This window comes from Podarcis pityusensis (genome assembly GCF_964106645.2).
Source record: "Podarcis pityusensis genome assembly, chromosome: 1".
Lineage (NCBI taxonomy): Eukaryota > Metazoa > Chordata > Lepidosauria > Squamata > Lacertidae > Podarcis > Podarcis pityusensis.
The window spans coordinates 43,377,479-43,403,153 of NC_138028.1; the positions used below are offsets into that span (position 1 = coordinate 43,377,479).

Below are 25,675 nucleotides of genomic sequence, written 5' to 3' on the forward strand. Positions count from 1 at the left end.
ATTTTATTTTTTACAGGTGAAGAGAAGCGCGGACAGGGGCTGGCATAAAGGTGGCAAGACCTCATTATCATACAGCTGAAGGTTTATCTTCTCTCCCCCCCCCTTCCCCTCCCTTTTTAACAAGCTGAAATAAAAGCCACATGAAAGGCCTTCTCTGTGCTTGGCTTTAATGAGGGACACGCGACCCAACAATAAGCACACATTGCAATCAGGCCAAGGGGTTTATTGGCACACACCAGCCTGCAGCCAGGATACAATCTGAGCCGGCGCACCGCTCCGAGGAGGGAGGAAGGCGGGCAAGCAAGCAGGCAGGCTGGCAGGGCTCTCCATTCACACCACGGGGGATGTTGCCCTTGGGACAGGGTTGGTACCCAATGCGTGTTCCTCGATGTCACGGAAACCGAACCCTATACGGTTACGATTCTCCTGTTGATGAAAATAACTGCCTCCACCGGTCCTCACCTGAGAGGTGAGAGCAGCTTCCCTCGGTCCAAGGAGAGTCAGCTGGTGGGGTTTGGGGGCGCAAATGGTAGGGCTTTGGGAGCCGCAGGAGGAGCATGGAAGAATATACCAACTTTAGAGCAAAGCCACTTTAATTCGTCTAACTCTGTCCGGAGGCAGCGCAAGGGTTAATACGTCGTCCTGCCCCCTCTCCGCTCTTACGCGTAGGGGCTGCAGATAGAAATAGCCACAGGGTTAGGGCACACAGGTGCGCCGGCCTCAGAGCCCTGTGAATCGAAGTGATTTGCCAAACAGCCCGGGGGAAGATGTTTGGAGGGGTGTGGAAATCCGCAGCAAGGCTGGCCTTTCGATTTCTCAAGAACTGGCGTCAGTTCTGGTTTCTTACCTGCTCTCACCTGGGCAGGTAACACTATATGGGCAAACAAGAGTGCATAGGATGGGGAATCTGTGCGTCCCGAAGTTGTTGGACTCCATCTCCCCTCACCTATAACCATTGGCCATGCTGGCTGGGGCTGACAGGTGTCGGAGTCCAGCAAAACATCTGGAAAGCCACGAGTCCCCTAGCGCTTTGGACTCCATTCGCCTTCCTTCAGGAAGCATGCAGCGCCTCGTCTTTTGGAGCCTGAATGAGAAGGGTACTCTTTTCACAAGGCAAAATCTTTCCCCGGTTGCCTGCCTCCTCCTTCCCCTTCGCGAGGGCTCCGTCTCCGTGGCGAGCGCACTAAATCTCTCAACAGATGCTGGGGCATCTTCATAATCAGCTCGGCTCCTTGGTGGTCAGTGTGGAGCAGCAGCAGCAGCAGGGTATTAATTCTGGATCTGCGGGCTCTCCACCACATTGGGTTCCTTCTTCCAGAAAGATAAGGGGGAGGGATCTCCCGAGCCTGACGGACAGTTTACATAATGAGCTTGCGAGGCCAGGAGGCAACTATATAAACAGCGCGAAGGGAAGCCAGCTTTCCACTCACGGAGCGAGCGCAGGAGCAGCAGCTGAGGGGAAAGGAACGAGCTGCTGCCGCGCCACGCTCACACGCCCCTCCGCCTCTCTCCTCCGGGCTTGGGAGTTTTATAAACGACGGGATTTAACCCTCCGACCACGCCGATGCTTTAAAAAGCAGCCCCACTGGATTATACCTTCCTCTTCGTCTTGGGGAGTACTTGGAAGGGAAGCCTCTGACCTGCATGCCACGACTTGGGAGAGCCAGGCAGCAGCAGCAGCAGCAGCAGCAGCAGCGCATCTTTGGACCACCTGAGGAATACGAGCGAGCCTTGAAAGCTCAGCCCGGGAGGAATTAAGCAAATCGTAGCGGGAGGATGGCAGCCTTGCGCCTCGTGGGCTTGACATTGGCTGTCGCGGTGACGCTGCAGGTAATGATGTTGGCACAGCCGTCGGGGGAATATATATATATTTCTATATATGTGCATGGGGAGTTTTTTCTTTTTCTATCTGGAAAGTATTGGCCCCAAAGGGAACAAGCTCGGGTATAAGCTCTGCTGTTGTGTGTCTCCCCTTTGCGCAGAAGGTCTCCGGCTCGGGCGTCTTCCAGCTGGAGCTGCGGCACTTTGCCAACGGCCAAGGCGCCCTGGCGAGCGGAGAGTCGTGCGGGTCCGGCTGCAGGACTTTCTTCCGCGTGTGCCTGATGCATTACCAGGCGGTGATCTCGCCGGGCGACTGCACCTTCGGCAGCATCGTGACCCCGGTGCTGGGCATCAACTCCTTCGCCATCCGGGAGACCGAGGGCTTCGGCAGCCCCATCAAGTTGCCTTTCAACTTCACGTGGCCGGTGAGAGCTCACCTTCAACAGCCTTGGAAAAGCGGGGCGGGGGTTGAGCGAGGAAGTCGAAATAATAACAATAAAAAAGCAAAGGCCGCCGTGGTTCAGCTGCAGGCTATATAAACAAACCCAGCGCTCGACGTTTTGTTTCCATAACTTGGTGCCATGTAGAAAGCTGCGCTCTAATTGCGGGCGTTGCAAATGCATGTCGGAATAGAACGGCGAGTTGCTCAAGGCGAGTGAAATGTGCACATTTTGAAGCTGGGGGAAAGTTGCCTTCCACGAAGCTGGGGTGGGAAGGGTCGCCTTGGGGAGGCAGGGAGAGGACATTTCTTCCTCCTGCACCCTGGTCAGAGGCGAGAGACGCCTTTTCCCAGGAGATGAAAGCAGTCCTCCGGAGGAAGCTCCATTTCATCGACTCAGACAAAGTAATGCTATCTGCAATTAGATTAATTGAAATGTATATCTACCGCCAGGTAGAGGTTTTCTGGTTTCACCCGATTGTTTTAAATCTCTGAGGCCGACAGTCCCTTTCCGATCACTTATCACTAGAACTCCCCGCTTGTCTTAGGTTCTGTGCCTTCCTCTCACTCCTCCTTTCCATTCACAGGGAACTTTCTCATTGATCATTGAAGCCTGGCACGCTCCCGAAGGTTACAATCCAGCAGGTGAATATGGCCGTTCCTTTCCTACTCACTAGGGGGCGACAGCTTTTCAAAACTTGCAGCTTTATGCAGAAACCAGCTTAAAAAAACAACACAAAATAGCTAAGTCTGCCAGCACAGTTATTAAATAGCTTCCACCTAAGCTACATAAATAAATAATGTTTTTACTTATTGCATGTAAGTTCAGAAAATATTTTCGATGCTTGCTTTAATTTGCAAGGCAGAGCTGTTCCCAACATCTTGATGGGTTTTGCTTTGATTTTGTCCCCCTACTTAATCTCCACACAATTGCGTTTCCTCCCGTTTATTTTTGGCGTGGGAAAGAAAGGAGCTCTTTGGTGAGAAAACGGCAAGGCTGCCAAAAAGTCCTGACTGCCTTTTCCTGTATTTTACACCTTTTTCAAATTCCGCCCTTTGGAAAAGGAATAATGGCTTTGGGATGTTTTTCTGACATAGAGGAAAAGGATATTTCAACAGCACAAGAGCTCTTACTTTGAAAGGCTTTCTGTAAAGCTTCTCAGGACCACAGCTAACAATAATGGATACTAAAGGCAAAAGAGAACAGTGCTTTTACACTGGTATCATGTGACCCCTGACCCCCTAATTACTGCAGCCCAGTGGTTGAGCCCCAAATGTCTCTATATACTCCTGGCTTATTAATATATTAATCAACATTATTTGGCACACTGCTTGGGCTGAATAATGCAATTTTCTCCCTCAGTTTAATTTCAGTGGTAACACGTTGTCACAAATGCCTTTTGAGGGCCAGGTTGATTCTCTTTATGTGGCATTATTAGGATTGCTTACCTTCAATCCCGCCCCCTAAAACAAAATCCTTCACTGTTTTTAATTATATTGAGCATGTTGCAATGAGCATTGCTACTCAAAAAAATATGAGGGCACCAGCTGATGAAATCTATTGCACAGAGTCTGGGCTTGTATGTTGGGGCTAGAAGATTGATGCTAGACGCCATCGCTAATTACGGTGACACTGGAGAGGAAGCACAAGCTGGCGTGTAATGTGAGAATGTTTTAATAAGGGCATAGTGTGTGGTAGCACTGTGCATGTTAGCATGGGCCAGAAGGACGCTGTGTGGGAATTCTTCCTTGTTGTGAACAGCCAAGGCACATCAGATGAGAGGAGCAGTTAAGTGCCCAGTGTGCTTTAACATAAGGGATGAACTGTGAGCAGAGTTGCCACCTGCATCCAGCAGAGCCTTTGTGACTGAAACAACTGTATTGCAAGGCAGAACTTCAGCAGGTGTAGCATGTCTCCACAGGGAGAATGCCAGGATGGAAAATATTTTACATGTTGGATTTCTGCTTATTATACAGCCGTTAAACGGATGCCCTGCCACCCCACCCGCTGGGGGGAAAGTGGCAACTAACCTGTGAGGATGCAGTACCACACTATGGGATGGGTTCTGTAAAACAAGAGTGCAAATAGTCCTTTGGGATGTGAGAGAGGATGCAGAGGTGGCATGCGAAGAAGGTTAAAGTATAGCAGATGGACTGAAGCTAGAGGATGGTGTGAGATAGGGTGGTGACTGTCAGTGCAAAGCTTTTTATTATATTTTAAAGAGATGTGCTTCTGCATGCAATCCAAAACCTTATCACCTGCCTCTATGCTCTGTTTATTTCCCCCCTTTGAGTGGTGAGTGAGTGGCACTCTGCACGTGCCCAGGGGCATTTCTTCACGCATTCCGGATTCCGCAGTTGAGTCTGGCGCAAACCAAAGACCTTGTTGGTACAGGGGCCTTGGATGTGGCTAGAGAGGGAGACGGGGCTCGGGGAGAGTATCCTGTTTCTCCCTCCAGGCCTAACCTAGCTTGTGTCCTTCCCGCCCCAGCAGGATCCAAGCCCCCTGCCCGGAAGTGGCTCATCAGCCAGATGGCGATCCGGCGCTCGCTGGCCGTGGGCGAGGCGTGGCTGCCGGACCAGCAGAGCCACGAGTGGGCCCGCCTCAACTTCTCCTACCGCGTGGTGTGCAACGAGCACTACTACGGCGACAACTGCTCCCGCCTCTGCAAGGACCGCGACGACCTCTTCGGCCACTACGTCTGCAAAGCCGACGGCACCATGGCCTGCCTACCCGACTGGACGGGGGACTACTGCACCGACGGTGAGCGAGGCCGCCCTTCCCGCCCTAGACTTCCCCCTCCCTCCGCCCCCCCCCAGGGACCAGTTGGCGCGGAAAACGCGCGGGCGGGCGCGCAAACTGCGCCTCGAGGGCAGGGAAAGGCGCGACAGCTCCCCCTGCCGGTCGCGGGCGCCAGCAGCCGGCGGAGGGGAGGCAAAGAAAGCAAAGCAACCCTGACGCCCTCCCTAGGGAGACACTGCGCGTGCGCGAGCCCTTGAGGTCGGCGGAGGGGTCGAAAGGGTCGGGGGCGAGAGGGCTGAGGGGATTTGGAAAAGGAACTTGTGAGGGTCGAGGAAGAGAGAGGGATGGAGACGGGGTTTTGTTTAAACTCATAGGCAGGACGGCATGCGGATGCGTTGCTGTGTCCTTGCAGTTCCAGCTGAGAACCAGAAATGTCTCACTGGCCTCCTAACCCCGTTATGAGCGCTTCATAGTGATAACATGGACAGTTATAATATGAGGAAACGGGCGCCAGCGAAAAGTCTTACCTGGAACGAGACGAATAAGTTCCTTCTTAAAGCATAAAAATAGTATTTTTTACAAAAACACCCACTGCCATAGATCCGAGATCAGTTTCTTCTCTCCATCCCTCGAAGTGTATACACACAATTTACAGATTAAATGGTTCTCCTAAATCCCGTCTTCAAATGACCAAGCTGCACTACTGGACATCAGTTCTTTGATGCAATTGTCTTTGGAATGAATGAATGAATTAATTAATTAATTCTAATTATTACACACAACTGTGATTTGAAAGTTTCTATAAGGCTGCAGCCAGGCATTGGTTTTACTGATTTGCATTACTTACTCTCTGGGACCATTTCTTACATTTAGAAGGCCTTTGGCAATTTCCTAGGCTCCATAGAAGTGGTTCTCAAAATTATATTCTGTTCTGCTACCATTCATGATGGCTGCAGGTGTGCCCATTTTGATTGCAGACCTCCAACTCTAAGCAAGTCAGTAGAGCAAAAATGCCACTCCATTCATTTGTCTGGGTGAGGTAGTGTATGTGCAATAATGGAAATGAATGGGAACCACAGTTGTCTCCACCCCCATTCCCTTGGTACTAAAGAATCAGGGGAATGTAGCTCCCTCATAAATGGTTCTTTTTCTTATTGCACCTGCTCCTGGGGCCATCGAACCATTTCCTGCATCTGTGCTTCACATCATTTCCACTCCCCACTTTGCAACTACTGTACTTTCAGTCAGCCAGCTTTAGAATGTCCCCAGTATCTTGGCTTAATGTTCTAGATAACAAGAACTGTAAAAGGTATTCTCAAGTCTAATTTTGCATTTCAAAACACTCCCAGTTGCCAGGGCAGCTTCTTAGTGAATTTCATACTGGCATTTTAACTATGGGTTCAGGTACATATAATAAGTTTAGAGTTTTTTTATTGCTAAAGTTGTGTATGTATCTCACAGCTATCATCAAAGCTGATGGCAGTGCAGCTGTAGGAATTCTAAAAATCCAACCACTTCTTGTTTTCATTGGTCTTAGGGAACCAAGTCGATATTTGTTGACAAAACAAAACAAAAAAAACTCGTGGCCTAAAGGAAATTTCTTTAAGAACGGTGCTGGTGCTACAGGTTTCTTCTAGTTCTCTGCCTTTAAAAAGCAAATCAAATGTTGAATTCACAATAATGCATGTAAATTACACTTGTTTTATACATAAAATTGTACATGTTCCCACTTCACATTGATTTACATAATTTTGAGCATGGCATATGAGAATCTTTGGAACAGAATTTGAATTTTTGTTTAGTGCAAAATACAACTGTAAGCAATTGTGGGCCATTCACTCCCTGCCTCTGGGACAGTCACTGCTTCTCAGGATTGTCAATGAGAAAACATGTTGACCATGTTTGCACGTCATAATAAACCAGAGTTAATGGTTTACTGGACTCTTTTGGTCCTCCCTGCCAGCGTGCAAGAGGAAACAAAATATTACCCTAGCTTAGCATTATACCCAACAGGGATCAGGATTTGTTTTGCTGAAACCATGGTCATTAGTTTGGGGGCATGAAATAAGCCACAATCCCTGATTCAAGCATAATGCTAAGCCAGGGATCGTGGCTTGTTGCCAGATCAGCAGCCCAGATAAGCGTTTACAGTAAACAGTTAACTAATATTTACTGTGATGTGCAAACTAGGCTGCAGTCTTGAGCTTGTTGGATACAAATACAATAATAAATACTTTGAAATGCATTTTTGAAAGTATTAACTTAAACTTTTTTTCCCCCATTGAAACAGCTATCTGTCTAGAAGGGTGTTCAGAGAAAAATGGATTTTGCAGAAAGCCAAGAGAGTGCATGTAAGTAGTTGCTGTATTAGATCTCAATGTGATTAACAGTATATGAGTCCCACCTCTCTCTCTTCTCACTTTACTCATTTCAGTGGTCATCACTGATAAAATTCCCTTTGACTTCAAGTAAGCTCAAAGTATTCTAACAGTTACCTCAGACATTTCAATTGTTTCTTTTCAGCTGCCGTAGTGGTTGGAAAGGCCGTTACTGTAATGAATGTATCCCTCATGTGGGTTGTCGCCATGGGACCTGTACAAAACCAGGAAAGTGCATATGCGATGAAGGCTGGGGAGGCCTTTTTTGTGATCAAGGTTAGTTGATGTAGTTATAACAAAAATGCATTAATTTTAATGTGTCTTTTTCTTGCTGATAAATTTCTTAAGCAGAAATTTAACATTTTAGGTTACTGCAAGAAGTCTAACTAATAGACTTTGAATCTGATTGTCTTGGATGATTGTGGCCAAATGTCAAAATTTCTCTTAAATTCTTCTCTTTCTGTAAAAGTGGTATATGTTTACAGGAACATTCAAAAGTATTCACACATATTTTTCTTTTAAGTATATATACTGCACATTTAGTCTTGCCTCTTATCCCTTATAAAAACTGTATATTTAGTGATCTATCATATACAGTACTTAACTGAGGCAGTTTTCTAAACATATGGTATCACAAGCAAACAGAATCTGGCTCTTCCTTATATTTACTCATGGGAATATTCTTATATGACTAATGCAGAATTTAAAATAAATGGAAATTGGGGAAAATCTCCAGATTCTGTTTCAAGGGACAGGCTTGACCATGAACCTGACATGTTTCCATGATCTCTGATGTAATCTCAGTTGAATAACTATGGTTCTCCAAAGTCATATCTGCACTTTAAACTGGGGTTACAAGTTCTTTTGCTACAATGGAATCCTTATGCAGATATGCAATTATTTAATTTATTAACCACATACATGGTCAATATATTTCAGGGTAGTTATACCACCTATGTATGATTGAACATCCTAAGAAACATTTCTGAACCTTGTAGAAGAAACCTTGTCTAGAGAAAGCCTATCTAATGAGAATGTTGGAAGTGTATAAACTTACTAGTATCTTTTTCAACTTGATAAATGCACATTTAAATCCCTTTATTGCTAATAGCTTTAGGCACCTACAAAGACAAGTATTAGCTCCAAATGGCTTATCAGCCCACCCAGATTCAAAGCAAAATCATTCTTATAGCCCTAAGGATGCATATATACAGTAGTTATTGCAGGATATGGCCTTTTCTTGGCCTATCCGTTTAAGGGTATTTTAATTGGCCTAGCAGGTGAAATGCTGATTGATCATCTATCATTACGTAAAGTATGCCATTTTACCTTGGTTATATTCATGATACTAAAAGCTCATATTAAGCTCATAAGACCATTTCCTTCCATATCCTTTTGATATACCAGATTATGAACCAAAGTGAGGGCCACCAGCTGACTATCTTTGTTTTTTGTCTTATTGCACATGGAAAGGTTTTAAGCGTTACTCATTGTGGCAATGAGAACTACATTGTGGGGAAAGTACTGAGCTTATGCACCCCCAGGATAAGTTTATTTTAGGCATTCCTAAAAGTCCTCCTGGCTGGGGACACAAATTTCCATTGGTTCTATTGAACAATAAATTGAAGGTGTTTTGGTCAAAGTCTCTGTTCTGCTACTTCTAGTGCCTCATCTTTTTTGTTCTTTGTTAAAACGTAACTATCTCATTGTCATGTTTCTGTCCTTGCAGATCTGAACTACTGCACCCATCACAGACCCTGCAGGAATGGGGCCACCTGCATGAACACTGGCCAGGGAAGTTATACATGTTCCTGCAAAGAGGGTTTTACTGGTGTCGACTGTGAACGGAATATCAGCGAATGTGACAGTAACCCCTGCAAGAATGGAGGCAGTTGCACAGTAAGAACTAATTATATGTTGGAAATTTGTTTGTGAAAAGAGAAAAAGCAGCTTTCCATATTTATATCCTGTCCATCCACCAATGAGTTCGGGGTAATATGCATGAATATACATAGTATATATTCACAATACCCCTGTCTGACAGGTAAAGAGGAGGGACTGATTGACTGGTTACAGTATTTGTGTGCCCTCCATTAACCAAGGGTCTGGGGAAGGAGGGTGTACATTGTTAAAATACAGTACAAACAATAAAAGCAACACATTACAGCAGAAATAAATCAAGAAAACCAACCACAGGCAGATCTTTAAAATTTAAAGCAAAAATATCAAAATCTATTAAAAGTCCCTAAAAAGCCTGGGAGAATTTTAAAATAGCCTTTGCCTGACACTGAAGGGAATACAGAATAGGCTCCAAGTGAGCCTCTCTAGGGAGAACATTCCAGAACCAGGATGCAGTTCCTGAGAAGGCCCTTCCTCCTAGCAGCCTCTTGCTATTTTGAGGGCCTCTGATGATGATTCCAAGGTAGATAGTTGGTGGATACCATCTTGGAGACTCTTCCTGGCCACTGGGGAAGGAGACGTTAGCAGGCACTGCGGCATTGGCAAAAAAAGGGTGGGGGTAGCGCTGGTGCAAATATGGTGGCACCCCCGGTTATGGCATAGAGGGGCCCTGAAGCTCACATAGGGCTTGCACACATACAAAAGCAAAAATATTACTGATCCCCCTGCATAGTCCTGGCCTTCAGTGTTATACAAAACACATCTATCTGCTTCATGTACCTTCTTTTAGCTACACAATTATACTGCAAGTAGTATTTTCAGTCTGTCTTACATCACTTTGGTAGTGTCTGAGTATGTACAGTCCATAACAGGTTACTAAGTCTTATTCCCTCAGTGCTCTTTTTAGTAACCACCAATAGTTGAGAAGTACATTGTTGGTATGAACTCAAGTCTCTTTGTAGTAGTATCACTTAATTTATACTGTGCATTTACTATTTAATCTGCAAGACTCTTTAGTTGTGTTTTAGCTCTGCTTGGTCCCCAAGTTACTACTTACCTGGAGACCCAATCTGATTCCATTTTAATTTAATTTGTTTTGGGTGCATCTGCTGTCACATCTCTGAAAGTTTATGTCCCTTTGAAAAATGGACAGGAAATGTAACTGAAAGCAACTAGTTTGAAGGAGCTAAATTTTATATATTGCTTATTTTCCCCCCACAGGATTTAGGGAAATACTACAAATGCACATGTCCCCCAGGATACGATGGTGTTAATTGTGAGCACAGTGCCTTGACTTGTGTTGATTCTCCATGTTTTAATGGTGGCACATGCCTAGAAAGAGAAGGAGGAACCAGCTATGCTTGTATTTGTCCTATGGGCTTTACAGGATCCAACTGCGAAAAGAAAGAAGACAGGTGTACCAACAACCCCTGTTCTAATGGTAAGTCCTTTCACCGGAGGAGTTTCATCTTTGGGGACAGACAATAATGAAACTTTAATCTGATTCTGTGTTCCTCCCTTGATCTGTCAGTTTTCTTTTCCTATTATAAGGTATACTTTGCACAGTATATTTTCTGCTTACTTGTGAGGTTTATATTGCATGTTACATGGAGTTGCATATTTTTTCTCCACATTTTTAAAAAAAGAATCAGCTTGGGCTGCCTGGAGGGGGAAAGAGTCTCCTTAATCCTTTCCCTCCAGTGATTCTTTTCCCCCAGCTCAAAATAACTCTTCCCAAGTTGCTCTTTAACTCACAGGGTGGAGGAGTAGCTTGCAATGCTGTTTGTTTATATACATGACCACTTCATAAGACTAGAGTATAGGGGTTCTCAAATAGGTCTGTAGACCACTAGTGATCCACAAATGTTATTCAGGTGGAACAGTGTGTCTGTAAAAATAGAATTCAAAATAATACAACATCTAGCGTAGTGCATTATAATTACTACAACTGACAGAAAAATCCATAAGTGCCTCCAAGACCCTCTGCAATTTTCATGTGGTCCATCGGGGGATTTTGGAAGCGACTGATGGACCATCTGACACCCATTTTTGGTTTTCTAAATCTTAGTTCTGTACTGTATCTTTTCTTCTTGCTTTTCTGCAATCTTAGCTGTCGCTGGACCTCTTGTCTACATTCCCTCATTTCTGCACCTTCTGTGTCTAGAAAAGTCTCCTTGCGCATCAAGTCAATATTTCCCAGTTGATATCTTTTCCCACAACATTTCCCACACACATTCTGTGATGCCTGCTACTTGCTTATGTCCTCCTACTTCATTCTTGATGATTCTCTATCAGGTTATGTCTTCTTCTCAGCTTTGCCCTGTTGGCTGCACTACTACAGGGTGAGTCTTTTAAAAGAGGCCCTGTGGAACATGTGTACACTGTATCCACAGGGCCTCTTTTAAAGGACTCACCCTGTATATTCTAGTGCCTGGGTAATCTTGGTCTTTGTTCCTGTGTTCAGTGCAACACACAGCAGTCACTAAATAATAATAAAAAAGACATTCCTAATCAAACTTTTTTTTTTTTTTACTGCGCTCTTCTCTACAGGTGGGCAATGCTTTGTTTTGGGCCAGCAACACGTGTGTCGCTGTCGTCCTGGTTTCTCCGGTCAGAAATGTGAGATAAACATCAGCAAGTGTTCCAGAAATCCATGCACCAATGGAGGATCTTGCCATGACCTTGTGACTACACATGATTATACATGTACTTGCTTGCCAGGCTACGCTGGCAAAAACTGTGAAACCAGAACTAGAGATGAGTGTGCCTCTGAGCCCTGCCAGAATGGGGGAACATGCTATGTTGGGCTTTATCCTACTACTTTTGCTTGTCACTGCCCTTCTGGCTTCATGGGCAGCCATTGTGAATTTCCAGTGCATCCAGTTTCAGAGCCTCCTAAACAGCTTCCTTGGGTGGCCATATCCATGGGAGTCGGGCTAGTGGCTCTTCTCATTTTGTGCTGCATGATAGCTATAGTTATCCGGCAGATGCAGAGACAGCCAGAACAGAATTCAGAAGCCATGAACAACCTGTCTGACTTCCAGAAGGAAAATCTCATCCCAGCCTCTCAACTTAAAAACACCAACAAAAACAAAGACCTTGAAGTAGACTGCGTGCTGGAGAAATCAAACTACAAACTTAAGAATCACACATTGGATTATAACCTGATGAAGGAACTGACAAGTAGAGGGGCTCAGGAAGATAAATATCATAAAAGTGAAAAATGTATAGGAGAGAAATCACCCTTCTGGTTACGCAGGTATGAACACCTTCTAAAGAAATCTAATTTCTCTGCATCTGTGAACAAGGAAGGCTATGTAGTGCAAAGAACAGGAGTAGGGCGCAACTCATAAATGTGTTGGATTCTGAAAAGCATGGAAAGTGGATAGCTCTGACATTTTAAATCTCATGCAGAGTACACTTCGCTTACAGCAACAGAGGAGCGTTGACAGTCTATCAAGTTTTGGAAATAGTTTACCTTCCTTAAAACTTAAATAAAATAACATTATGGTAAATGCCTTGGCCCAACCCATGTTATGGCCAGGTTGCAGTCCACTGATTCAAGGCCAATCCTTTAGCTAGATAGGTGGTAGGATTATGTTGTAACAGATTCCAAGAAACCATTATCTAAGGGCTTGAAAGCAACTAATGTTTGTTCTTAAGTTTATTTTTGGCTTATCGCTCATCGTCAGTTTAAAGCAAACAATTCATGGTCTGGGATTGAATGATGTGATTAAGTCATACTATGGCTTGTTTGAGCTACATGGGGCAAGTAGGGAGAAGCCACACAAGGGGTCTACGCAGCAGAGGCACACTCACAATTCAACCATGGTTTAAGACAAACTGTGTCTTATCATGACATGTGAGGCAGGGCTGCATGTGTTTGTTCCTGTCAAAGTTGTTTACTTCACAAAAACACCTCTACCCAGATCCTTTTTGAACTGCTCACCTAATTTAATTGGTCTTGTGAATGTGAGGAAATGCAGAGAGCCAAAAAGAAAGTGCAGCCAAGTAGTTCCAAATTCTATCTTTTAATGCAGACTTACAGCCTTTACATAAAATATTTAAAATTTTGTGCATCTACTGCACCTAGTAAGTCAAGCTGATTTACTTGGTTCAATAAAACACAATGAATGCTACTTGAAACCAGGCTACTCCCCATATGCAAGTTTCAGCCTGGTCATAGTTATTTGGTGATAGAAGACTGAGGTTGTCATTGGCTGGAAACTGAATTTTTAAATATTTGCTGTCGTTCGTGGCCTAAGCTACTGTAAAAGATCCTTTCTTCAGTTTTAACACATGAAACAAGAACATTTTGCTTAGAATTTTTATCATGGTTTTTTGTTTTCAACAGTGAGAAGCCAGAATGTAGAATATCAGCTATATGCTCTCCAAGGGATTCCATGTACCAATCTGTCTTTGTGATAGCAGAGGAACGAAATGAGTGTGTTATAGCCACAGAGGTATGTATGTTGCCTACATAGATTTTAATTTTTGCCACCCGCCTATCTCAAGAGACAGCGGAACAGTGCGCCATTGGGGCTAAAGTCAAACTGTTGGAGTGTTACAGCGTCCGCTGTTTTAATTACTTAAACATTTCTATATTGCTTTTAGCTCCAAAAAGAGCTCTGAAAGCGGCTTACAACAATAAATATCAATACAAACAAAAATGACATTCAAAACAAAAATTAAACAGAGATAACAACACATATTAAAAGACGGAAAATGTCTTGACCACCTACCTGACAATAAAGAAGGGGCCAGTGTATTCTTCCTTGGTGGCAGTTCCACAATCGGAGTGCCATCACCGAAAAGGCCCTGCCTTGGCTGCAGAACATAGAGCAGAGCCCTGGAAGGTGGCCACAACTGACAAGCAGGTTTATGCAGAGAGGGGTGATTCTTCAGCTATCCTGCTCCTAAGCTATATTTGTCACCAGTAGTCATTAATTTATAGAGCTAAGGTCTCATTTTTTAATAATAAAAATCTGAAAAGAGAGCAATGTAGTTTTAGACTTTCAGGCATCATTTCCATACATCTGGCAAGTAGTGAGTAGTAATGGAACTATTTCTAGTGTTGCTCAGATCATTCCTGCAAACAATACTTAAGACAATAGAGAAATTAATGGGTTAGTTTCTTCAGGGTTTTTTTGTTTCTTTTTTAAGGTCTGAATCCCAGAGTAAAGACATTGGCTTAAGCTCTTACTTCTGAAACCAGAATTCTGCATTTTCACTTCCCACTCTAGCACCCCACACCTCCTGAAAACCTGTTTCAAAAAGTCATGGAATGTGGAGCAAAGGGCTACAACAGGAAGGGGATATTGATAAAATTCATGCCAGTCCCCTTGCCCTCACTTGACAGCATCAGGCCAATTATCCCGCTCCCATCTGGTGGCCCCACTGCTCCACAAAGCTCTGCTGCTACTGCTGGGGAATTTGGATTGCAACTTTAATTTGTATTTTGAATAGCACTGCCTGTTTCTAATTTCTCCCCCTCCCATTTGTTTATAAACAGGTATAAGAATGAAGGTCGCTCTGTTTGCACCTCAGTGTTGGAGATGCCACAAGGTGGACATTCCTGCTAATTGTTTACAATTCACAATTGGATTGGACTTGGATTTTTTTAATTATATGCAATTTGCTGCTCTCAGGAGGAGGAGAGGATGGAAGTGGGTGAACTGGACAGACTGTGAATTTAAAGATGCAATAGACCTTTGGGCCCCCTGTTCCCTTATTTTGAAGTCTGATAGGAGGAATATAATTGACTACAGGGAGGGGAGAGGCAGTGATGGTGTCTTTTACTAGCCTTTGAAATTACTTTGCTGCCAGTTGCTCGTGGACAGTTGTCTGACTTTCCAAAACTTCAATCTTGGAAGGTGCCCGTTGGTGCAAAAGGCACTCTGCCATCACAGAATAAACCAGCAATACTGTGAGAAGAATGAATGAAGAAACATGTTTTCCTATGCATATAATGGATACAGAATAAATGAGCTCACCATTTTTTTCTGGATTTGAAAGTGCCTGAAGCGTGTTTAAGAATCTAGAGAGCCCAAATCAAGACATAACTGCCTTTTCCCCCTGCAGTACCCAAACAGTATTGGCAAGGAGTTACTTACTACCAGTACCTCCTGTTGCTTCTCTATTTTACATCCCTTTCCCCCTTCCATGTATTCCAAACAATGTAAGGGGAGATGGATAATGAGCTGGCATTTCATCTCCTAGGATGATGCTTTGGTGAACTGAGCAGTGAATTGGGATTTGCTCCTATTTCTGAATGACAGAAACATCCATGGACTTAAACAGCAGAGGAGAATCCTGCCGCTGCTGCCTCCTCAGTATGAGGAAACTTAATCCCAGTGCTCGCTGAAAGCCTTACAAGTGCGTTTAAAATCAATCAGCTGTTTTCATGCCCTTTGCACTACTAGTCACCATGAATAGAAGTGTGTTTCTTCTTCATAGGCATTAGGTAGGATTTGGAATTTTGTGTTGGATATCTGAATCTGGTGCCACCACCTCAATTGCAAATAACCTCCAAGTCTAAACTTGTGGGTTTTTTACAGCCAGGGAAGTGTTTATGAGCCCTGAAGTTTTATTCCTTGCTGCAGAACAACCACCACTATTTACAGCTCTGCTGGGCTAAGAAAGACTAAGCTACAAGGGAGACTTATTGAGGGATATCTGTGGGTGAAATCATAAATTTCTTGGTTTGTCCTGCTTCTTCATTCCTTCACACTGCTACAAGGAAAGGAGTAACCTTACGTTTTTTTAGTCCAAAGGAGCAGTTCTGAACTGGAAAACTCAGTGCACACAGACTCTCATACATTTACAGCAATAATAATAGACATTTCAGATAGGAAGTGCTGTGATGTTTGTAGTGATAAACATGTACTGTGGGAAAGGGAATATGGCGGAAGCAGAGACAGGAAGCAAATTTTCATTCAAGGAAGTTGGGATTGTGCTTTCTGTGGTGGAAGAGCAATGTTCCTGACCTTGTAAATCCCAGCATCAGTTTTGTTCACCTCCAGCCTTGAATTGTGCAAGCAAGATTTTGCTCAGAATGTTCACTACTGACCTTTTGGTCTGACCATTCAAGATCGTTATGAAAATGACCTTCAGAAATCAATAATATGGTTTATACTAGTGTCTGTTTGTAGTTATTTTAAAACATAGTATTTCAATAATTTAAAAAGAAAATCAGAAGCACTGAACTTTCTACATTTTGTAACATTATTTTGTATATAATGTATATTTATAATCAAAAACAGAAGTGTAAATATGTTTATTACTTATCATGTTATGTTTTTATGTGATGACAAAGTTTGAATTTTATTTTTTTTCCAAATAATGAAAATACTTTCCTGCTACTGCAAAGTTTGGTGTGGTTTCTCATTTTATGACTTGAGTTTCATGATCTTCCAATGTTTACAGGAAATCTTTGTCATAGTGGCTGAGTTCTAACAGGTCCTGTAGTAATATAAATTTGTTGCTTGGCATTACATAACATGTGCAAAGTTCACAAAGTTTCTGGTGAATGAATTCAGTTTATTTTTTTAGTTGATAAGCTGCTTTGATGTAAGAATTCTTACATTTTTAATCTAGAAGTGTAATAAAGCCAAGCTTTTTACATAGTCCTTAGAATAAGGACAAAACCCTGGCCTATATTAGTTCTTACACAACAATAGAAATTACATCTGTTGTTCATTCTGGAAAAGGATTCAGGAATAAATAAACTCACTTTTCAACTTTATATTCTATTAACAAGCGACAAAGTTCCTTTGCTGGCTTCTTACCTTTCTCTAACAGAGTTCAGGATGTATCAGGATGTATCAGAGCAGCTGTCTATTCCAAAATGCTTTAAACAGGATGCAAAGTAAATACGATAAAATGTGTGGGAGAAAACAGAAATTGGAAACTGCATATAAGACAACTAATTGAATTATTTTCAGTGTTAGGTCACAGCATTGTTACAGATCCGGGCAGGCTTCCAGATTTCGGCTTCCCCAAATAATGTATTTAATTATTAAATTTGTATCTTTCCTCCCAAAAGAGGGCAGGGCAGAGCAACATCAGTGATAAAACAATACAGTGGAAACATCTTCAAAACATCTAAAAACCTGTAAAACAATAACATACCGTACTTCCACAGCTAATACTGTCAAGGTTACTAGGAAAAGTATTCTTCACCCATCGGGTGCCTGGGTAAACAGGATTGTTTTAAAATTCTTTCTGAAAGTTAATGTGGGAGATAGATGCACCTCAGCAGAGAGGGCATTCCCCAAATGGGAACTGCAATGAGAAGGCCCTGTCATGGGTCAGCGTCAACCAAACAGCACCCTGCACCTAAACAGCTTCGGTCCAGTATACCTGAAGGAGTGTCTCCACCCCCATCGTTCAGCCTGGACACAGGTCCAGTGCTGAGGGCCTTCTGGCGGATCCCTAACCGCGAGAAGCGAAGTTACAGGGAACTCGGCAGAGGGCCTTCTCGGTAGTGGCACCCGCCCTGTGGAACGCCCTCCCACCAGATGTCAAAGAGAACAACTACCAGACTTTTAGAAGACATCTGAAGACAGCCCTGTTTAGGGAAGCTTTTAATGTTTAACAGACTGCTGTATTTTAATACTTTGTTGGAAGCCGCCCAGAGCGGCTGGGGAAACCCAGCCAGATGGAAGGGGTATAAATTATTTATTATTTATTATTATTATTATTAATTATTTTATTATAACAGGGCTGCCTCTACTGCTTATAGGACTTGATAATCATGCCTTGGCAGAAATGGCAGGGGAAAGTGCCCTGGGGTTTAATGCTGCTGCTGCTGGTGGTTTTACCTCCCCGTTTTCTGGATGTTTCTCAGTAGTAGTAAATAATACAGCAGGAGGTTTAGGACCGTCTTCACGCCGATCATGAGTGGCAAAGGCACTGCTAACTTGTTACTCATAAAAATCTCAGGATGTTGGCTAATTAGCGATAGGTATACTACAGTTATTACGGCCCTTAAAGTAAGACAAATGTTAAGCATTATCTACCTGAGCTGCAGGAGTTGGATTGAAGCCCATGAAGCCAATGGAATGGAATGATTTTAAATCCAAGTATTTTGTTATGTGGGTTGCTGTGCATTGTCTCTTCTCAAACAAAATCTTTCTTCAAAACAACTTGAAATTGCAAACCCAGAGGGTGGAGTTCAACGTCACACTATTAACAAACATTCTCTCTGTGTAAGCATATCAGCTGGCCAAATGGAGTGATCCTCCCCCTGTGTGTTGCTCTGGGGTTCTCCTGACCTCCCCACACCAGAAGAGGGGAAAGCCCTGTTGCAAGGGTGGAAGGATTAAGGTTAGGGCTGTCCTCTGATGGGGTTCATTAGGTGAATCCTGCCTATAATTCATAACACATCATTAAACAAGTAATAACAACTATTAATGAGCAGTTCTTATTGTGCCCTTATTTTTAATGATACACAGTTTTGTTTACCTTCTTAAAAACTCTGTTTGCCTCTTTTATTCTTTGCTTAGTAAAATCAGCTGAAAATCCTAATCAGTCTCCTTGACTACCATTTGAGGCAAACAGTAATAAAGATGGGAGAAGCGAAAAGATCCCTCCCATCCCCAAACACTCACCCTGCAGAGCAAATTATGAAAAACAAGCCATTGACAAAAAGCAGAGCAGATGCTGCTGATTTGCAGCCCTTCCTTGGCAATGTGAAATAAACCCAACAGATGCTTCTCTTAATTGAACGCACGGATTACATACAGAGAAAGAGAGAGTCCAGCTTCAAACAAAAACAGCTAAACAACAAAATAGTCAGGGAGCTCTCTCCACAGCTTAGCAAACAGGACTGAGACCCAAATCTGGCTTCTCAGTCTCAAGACAAAGCACAAAATCATATCAAGGAAAGACAGGGCTGAGAACTATGTCCATTGAACCCTGATGAAAAAGGCTTTATATGTGAATTCTGCGAAACAAACAAGAGCTCTAAAAGAAACTATATATACCACTACCAACTAAGCATGAACTCCTAAGGAGATTAAAGAAAAAGAATGCAAAGTATTATTGCTTTAAAGTGAACCATATGAGAGAACCTGTACACATCCAACTGCAGGATAAGACACCCCTGACTTTTCTCCCAAACCTCCTAAGGTTGCTAGTACAGTGGTACCTCGGGTTACAGATGCTTCAGGTTACAGACGCTTCAGGTTAAAGACGCCGCTAACCCAGAAATAGTACCTCGGGTTAAGAACTTTGCTTCGGGATGAGAACAGAAATCGTGCTCCGGCGGCAGCGGGAGGCCCCATTAGCTAAAGTGGTACCTCAGGTTAAGAACAGTTTCAGGTTAAGAACGGACCTCTGGAACGAATTAAGTTCTTAACCCGAGGTACCACTGTACAGTAAAACCTTCACATGGGATATTCTTAGCTAAACTGAAGGGACAGCTCAAGGATTTCTTTCTTTCTTTTAAGTAATCCACAGAAATTGAATTGCAGGATTATTTGGACATGAGTTGAAGTTCAGGTGAGTGATATATGGCCATAAGTGAAAGGAAGTAGGATTGTGTGCATTGTACAGTGGCATTGTCTACTGCAGGCATGGCCAAACTTGGCCCTCCAGCTGTTTTGGGACTACAATTCCCATCATCCCTGACCACTGGTCCTGTTAGCTAGGGATGACGGGAGTTGTAGTCCAAAACAGCTGAAAGGCCAAGTTTGGCCAGGCCTGGTCTACTGTGAAGCCATTCGGTGCTAGTAATGACTCCAACTTCTTTTGCGTAGCTGGGGTCATAAATTTTAAAAAACAATAAATGGTAGTAACTTCGCTCACAGTTTTGCTCATATAGGGGGGAAACTGATTTTTGGCAGCTCTGTGTGTGAAAGAGGCAACCTGACCAGTTGTGTGGTGAACTAAATTTCTGCTTGGCATGGCTGACGCCATCGTGTCTCTACATTGTCCCCATTATTTCTTATTCTTATATCCACCTTGGTTGGTCAATATATATTTGTTGTACATCAGAGAGAAGACTGTACATTTTGCTCCTAATCCAAACCCTAGCTCTGAATAAGGTACGATACTATAGCTCTTTGCCAAACTCTATTTTCATCGCGGCAGGTTGTTGTTTCATACACAGCCTTTCTAGAGAGTCTGAGCGGAAAACACTGATGCAAATAAAATATATATGTTTTGAGAGCTCTTAATTTTATTATGGTTGTGTTTGATCAAATTGTACCTAGAGCAGATCCACCGAAATCTATACTCTTCAGTTAGTTATGACCATTGATTTCTTTGCGTTTGATGCAACATTATATAACCTCTCCTCAAACAAATCAAAATGAATGTTCAATAAACAGGTCTTCAGGACCAGAAGTAAGGAACCATTTTGGCTTTGCAGGCCAAATCCTTATTTGGCCCCACCTCTGCAGGGTGACACAGATGGCAGATGGGCAGGACAACCCAACTGTCAACCCCAGCATGATGACATCAGATGACATCTGGGATAGCTCAGTCGGCATGGCATGAGGGTTGTGGGTTTGATTCCCACCTTGGGCATTTCAGCATTCCAGGGGGCTGGACTAGATTACACCCGTGGTCCCTTCCAGCTCTACAGTTCTGTGATTCTAGTGTGTGGAAATGTGTTGCTCTGCATGTCCATTCCAAGAGGAACTCACGCCTTCATCACTCCATCCCGACCTTCCCAACAATGTTGCTCACTTCCCCAGCTTCACTTGCAAACTGGTGTCTTTTGTTTTGGTCTTTGCTCTTACAGCGAAAAACCCACAGGGCGTGGGTCAGGGTTTGTTTCCTAAAACAACCGTCTGCTTCTGCTTCTGCCTAAGGCAATTGTGTACACCACACACAAAACATCCCTTTGAACTGATCAATAAAACCAGCCCCTTCAAGTTAGTACTGCTCATTTTACCCCACTAATAGGCAGCCCTGCCCAGGAGGGTCTTGTTGTCCACCCACCCACCTTTTGCATGGCAGCACTTCCACATCAATACGACGAGCGCAACTGACGTCCACATCAATACCAGGAGTGCAGATAAGTGTTGTACGCTGCTATTAAGTGTTTGTTTAGGTAAGTGGTGACTGTTAAGGATCAACCGCCAACAGAAAATTCCTATCTTGCCCCCTTTTGTCATTGGTAATTGGCAAAATACTTAGAAGGGCCAGCTTTCAAAACCATTGCCTCCAAATGCTAGGCCCAAATCAAGTTACACTAGCAAGCCCTGTCCTGGAGGCTTGATCAGTCAGGAATCACAAAGCCACATTTTGCCTCTAAAAACATCTCTCTCTCTAAAAAAAGACACCCCCCCCACCAGAGCTGAGTGTCAGGCCTGCTGAGGGTATAAGATCCCAGATTACACAGCACACCCACCGAGTCTCCAGACAGAGGAGGAAACATTTCCTCCAAAGAGGAAAGGAACTATAGGCTTCTCCAGACAACCTGTTTATTCAGCATTCAGTCTAAGTTACTTTCACAAAGCTTAGACTATGTCTGGTCTTTACTGAGCATTTGTTCTGATTTGTTGGGGGAAGGCAGTTGCGTTATGTGACAATGAGCATTCAACTTGCATTCATCCTGATTTGCTTGCAGGGTATCTTCCCATTACTCATTCATTCATCCCACGCTTTTCAATGCATTTTCGAACTACATAAAGTCTGGGGTTTTGTTTTTGTTGGGTTTTTTAAATGGACCTGTTGTGCTAGGGCAGAAATTTTGCTTCAGATTTAATTTAAGGATCAGTCTTCTACCAGACATGACTTCCACTGTGTATCAGTAACACCAGCTCTCTGTATTTGGAGCTGGGGAGAAATTTGCCTCACAGATCTTAGCTCATATCTGTGATATTTTCTCAAGCCTACCATTCATTTGCATCCTTATTATTTTAAGTATAATTTTAAAAATAAGGCTAACAAGGCAGCATTCCACTTTCCACTAGAATTCACACTCCAAGAAGTGTCCATTCATAATTTCTGTACAAACAGAAACAAAAACAAACAAAAGACTAACAGTGCAATCCTATAGATGTCTGAAGGATTTACTCTTAGATATGTACAGGTATTGGATCACAATGTAAAACATTTATTATGGCAAAAGCATTCAACATTCTTTGCTCTTGAAACCCTCTAGTTTGCTGTTATTTTTTGATTCTGCAACTCTGTATTGCTCCTGTTGCTTACCTGTTTTGTGTTTTTTTTTTTTTTTTTTTGGTGTCTCCTCATATGTAACAAAAATAATCAATAAAAAGTTTTTGGGGAAAGAAAACCTCTCAGTTAATATCCCCATCCATAATAGGGACTTAGTATGGAATTTTGCAGTATGTTGGTATGAAAATCTAATATTGTAGGTTTATAGTTGAATTTCTAACAAATTATGCTAAGTAAGCATTTTTCTATGTTCTTCCCAGAACTTCCCAGAAAATAAAACACTCAAGCTGAAATAGTTGGAACCAAAACTGCACCTTCTTGGTGGTAGGGAATTCCCCTCCCCCCTTAAGCTTCAACCCAAAGCAAGGAGATCTCATTGTATTATAATCATTGCTTCCTGTTTGTTACCTAGTGACATCATTTCCTGTTTCCTGCCTGATTATATCCTTGCCAACTGTTTTTCTCAAGTATTAACCAACTTCCCACTCTCCCACCCCCTTTCTTGTTAAACAAAAATACCATAATAAATATCTCTGTAACCGGTGGTCCTGACAGAAGAGAGTGCAGCTCCTTCAGTTAACCATTCCATTGCCAAAATGTGTGGCAATCATAAACAAAAGTGGGTTAAACTGTTTACTTTTATTTATGACTGATGACATGCTAAACTTTTGAGAAACATAGCAGGCCGTTGTACACCTTTGTTGCTGGGGCCGTAAGTAACACCCTTTAAAAATAGTTTCTGGAAATCAGATTTGAATATATACAGTGGTGCCTCGCAAGACGAAATTAATTCGTTCCGTGAGTTTTGTCGTCTTGCGATTTTTTTCGTCTTGCGAAGCACGGTGTCGGGAAAGTTTTGGAAAAGCTTCAAAAATCACCAAAGTCTTTAAAAACCTCAAAAAAGGCTACCACACCGCGTTCTATGAGTTGCTCCTCGAAGTCAAGTCGCAACTGTATTAACGGTGTTAAGAAAAAGGAAACAAACTTGCAAGACGTTTCCGTCTTGCGAAGCAAGCCCATAGGGAAAATTGTCTTGCGAAGCAGCTCAAAAAACAAAAAACCCTTTCGTCTAGCGAGTTTTTTGTCTTGCGAGGCATTCGTCTTGCGAGGTACCACTGTATACTGTAACATCCACAATTCTTGATAATCATTTTATTAGATAACATTTTATCAACTCCCTGCTCCTTTCCTGCACCAGCCAAGCACAACAATCTCATTAGTGCTTTTGTATTGTTATTTTTCCTGTGTACATTACATAGTGCAGAAGTCACTGGCAACTTAGCAAACTGTTATTAAAAATCATCATAGACATTTCTACCCCCAGCCTTTCTCCATGGAGCTCAAGCCTGTCTTCACTGGATTATCCCATTTCCTCCCTCATAACAATTCTATGAAACAAGCAGACTGAGAGGCAGCGACTGGCTCAGGGTCACCCAGTGAACTTCATGCCCAAGCAGTGATTTGCACCCAGGTCTCCCTATTGACCGCAAGTTCAGCACATAACTACAGCAACATACATCCTCTTGTGCAGTTTGAGAAATACAACTAGCTCACCCACAACAATTGGCTGACGAGAGCCAGTGTGGTGTAGTGGTTAAGAGCGGTAGTCTCGTAATCTGGGGAACCGGGTTCGCATCTCCGCTCCTCCACATGCAGCTGCTGGGTGACCTTGGGCCAGTCACACTTCTCTGAAGTCTCTCAGTCTCACTCACCTCACAGAGTGTTTGTTGTGGGGGAGGAAGGGAAAGGAGAATGTTAGCCGCTTTGAGACTCCTTAAAGGGAGTGAAAGGCGGGATATCAAATCCAAACTCTTCTTCTTCTTCTTCTTCTTCTTCTTCTTATCCATATCTACCACTACAAAATGCCGTGTGACAACCTCCCCAGTTGTGCCGCATCCTATTTCTTTAGATTCTTTTAAAAAACGGTGGGAGCTCCTACATTGTGGATCTCCCACGTCAAATCTAGCTTGGCCCTAGAAAAGTACTTCAAAGGCTACTGCCGGCTTCCTTCTGTTTGTGTTCTATTTACTTCATTTATCAAATAAACCTGCTTGTGCCAATCCAGTCCGCATAAGCATAGAGGAGAGTGGAGGTTACGTCGTGCTATAAAGACGCAGGCTGGTTATGAACTTCCTGTTGATTTGAATTCTGAGTTACAAAGCCAAGGAACAACAAGCAACGACAACAACAGCACTCGAAGCTGGAGAATCTGTGCACAATGAAATCAATTTACTCTGCAAACATGAACCAATAGAGGGCGCTCCAAGCACACCTGTGGAATCGCAGAAAGCTGCCTTGAACACAACACAGCATTTGTAGACCTGTTGTTATGGGAGAAAAACAAAGGGCATGTGCAGATTGGTGGCTTAAAATGCAGCAAGGTCATTTCCCTCTGCTGCGGCTCAAGTCACATTTTATGCTGCCGTACACACAATTATCTGATTACCCCCAGCTTAAGGGCAGCTTATGTTTTCAAACAGGATGGGAAATGGTTTGAAGGAAAACAGCAATATTTCTTAAGGAACTGCAAGATACCTACAGGTGGTGGCTAATGCTATGTGTACTCAGCTTCAGACACCAGTGGTGGGGGTGTGCTGGAGCCAGTGGGAGCAGTAATGCCACTATTTCAGTGTACAAACTAACAAGGCCAGGAGAGGGGGTGGAAATGGCTTGCCATGCCTGTGACCGGTACAAGTGTGACCAACCCTCACAGGTGTTTTAAGACTACTATCTTCTTCAGGAACCCATAACACACACAAAAGAGCACATTAGCAGAAGAAGCAGACCATCATGCTTGAAGCCAGAAGTGCAATGAACCCACACTGAGCCATAAAACCTGCCTAGCTCAGGCTCAACACATGCATCTTCTGACAGGCACTACTCACCTCTGCATTGCCCACCCACCACAGCCCCATGTGGCTGCATTGCTAGCAATGTTATCAGACAGAGTGAATGTCAGGCTTCAGGGAATCGCATCCCTCCCACGGTGCGCAGTCAAGAATTAGATAAACAAGAAGAGTTCTTACCAAGTCTTTTATTCAATATTCACAGAGAGAGGCTTTGAAAAGTGCCTCTTTTGCAGTAATGGAGTTGCTCCAAGTAAAGCCCCACCCCCTCCGTTTCTCCTATTATAAGTCATCTCTACACTGTGCTTTTTGCCTCTGAGCTTTCTGTTCTCCTACTTTCCATGCCCGCCAGGTCCTGGGAGAGGGGGGATCTGGAATGCTTTCTAAAGACACTGAGTCTGTCAGCTGTCTCTCT

General features: G+C 43.3%; 1 protein-coding gene across 2 annotated transcripts; it reads left to right on the forward strand.

Annotated features, from left to right (window-relative positions):
• The first annotated feature begins 250 nt into the window (after positions 1 to 250).
• Positions 251 to 16,641, forward strand: DLL4 (delta like canonical Notch ligand 4). 2 transcript variants are annotated; one of them, XM_081011114.1, is made up of 11 exons: positions 251 to 1,830; positions 1,983 to 2,246; positions 2,848 to 2,905; positions 4,752 to 5,024; positions 7,294 to 7,354; positions 7,527 to 7,657; positions 9,111 to 9,280; positions 10,502 to 10,721; positions 11,831 to 12,539; positions 13,635 to 13,743; positions 14,793 to 16,641. In XM_081011114.1, the coding sequence occupies exons 1-11, from the start codon at positions 1,777 to 1,779 to the stop codon at positions 14,796 to 14,798; spliced, it is 2,055 nt and encodes a 684-aa protein (XP_080867240.1). In that variant the 5' UTR covers positions 251 to 1,776; the 3' UTR covers positions 14,799 to 16,641. The 2 variants fall into 2 exon arrangements, with proteins under 2 accessions (XP_080867240.1, XP_080867241.1); XM_081011115.1 differs by having other exon boundaries at positions 252 to 1,830; positions 4,755 to 5,024.
• The last annotated feature ends 9,034 nt before the right edge of the window (positions 16,642 to 25,675 follow it).

Coding starts and splice junctions, on each gene's coding strand:
- DLL4 (XM_081011114.1), top strand. CDS start 1,777: ATGGCAGCCTTGCGCCTCGTGGGCTTGACATTGGCTGTCGCGGTGACG. Junction 2,247..2,847: donor CTTTCAACTTCACGTGGCCG/GTGAGAGCTCAC, acceptor TTCCATTCACAG/GGAACTTTCTCATTGATCAT. Junction 10,722..11,830: donor CAACAACCCCTGTTCTAATG/GTAAGTCCTTTC, acceptor TCTTCTCTACAG/GTGGGCAATGCTTTGTTTTG.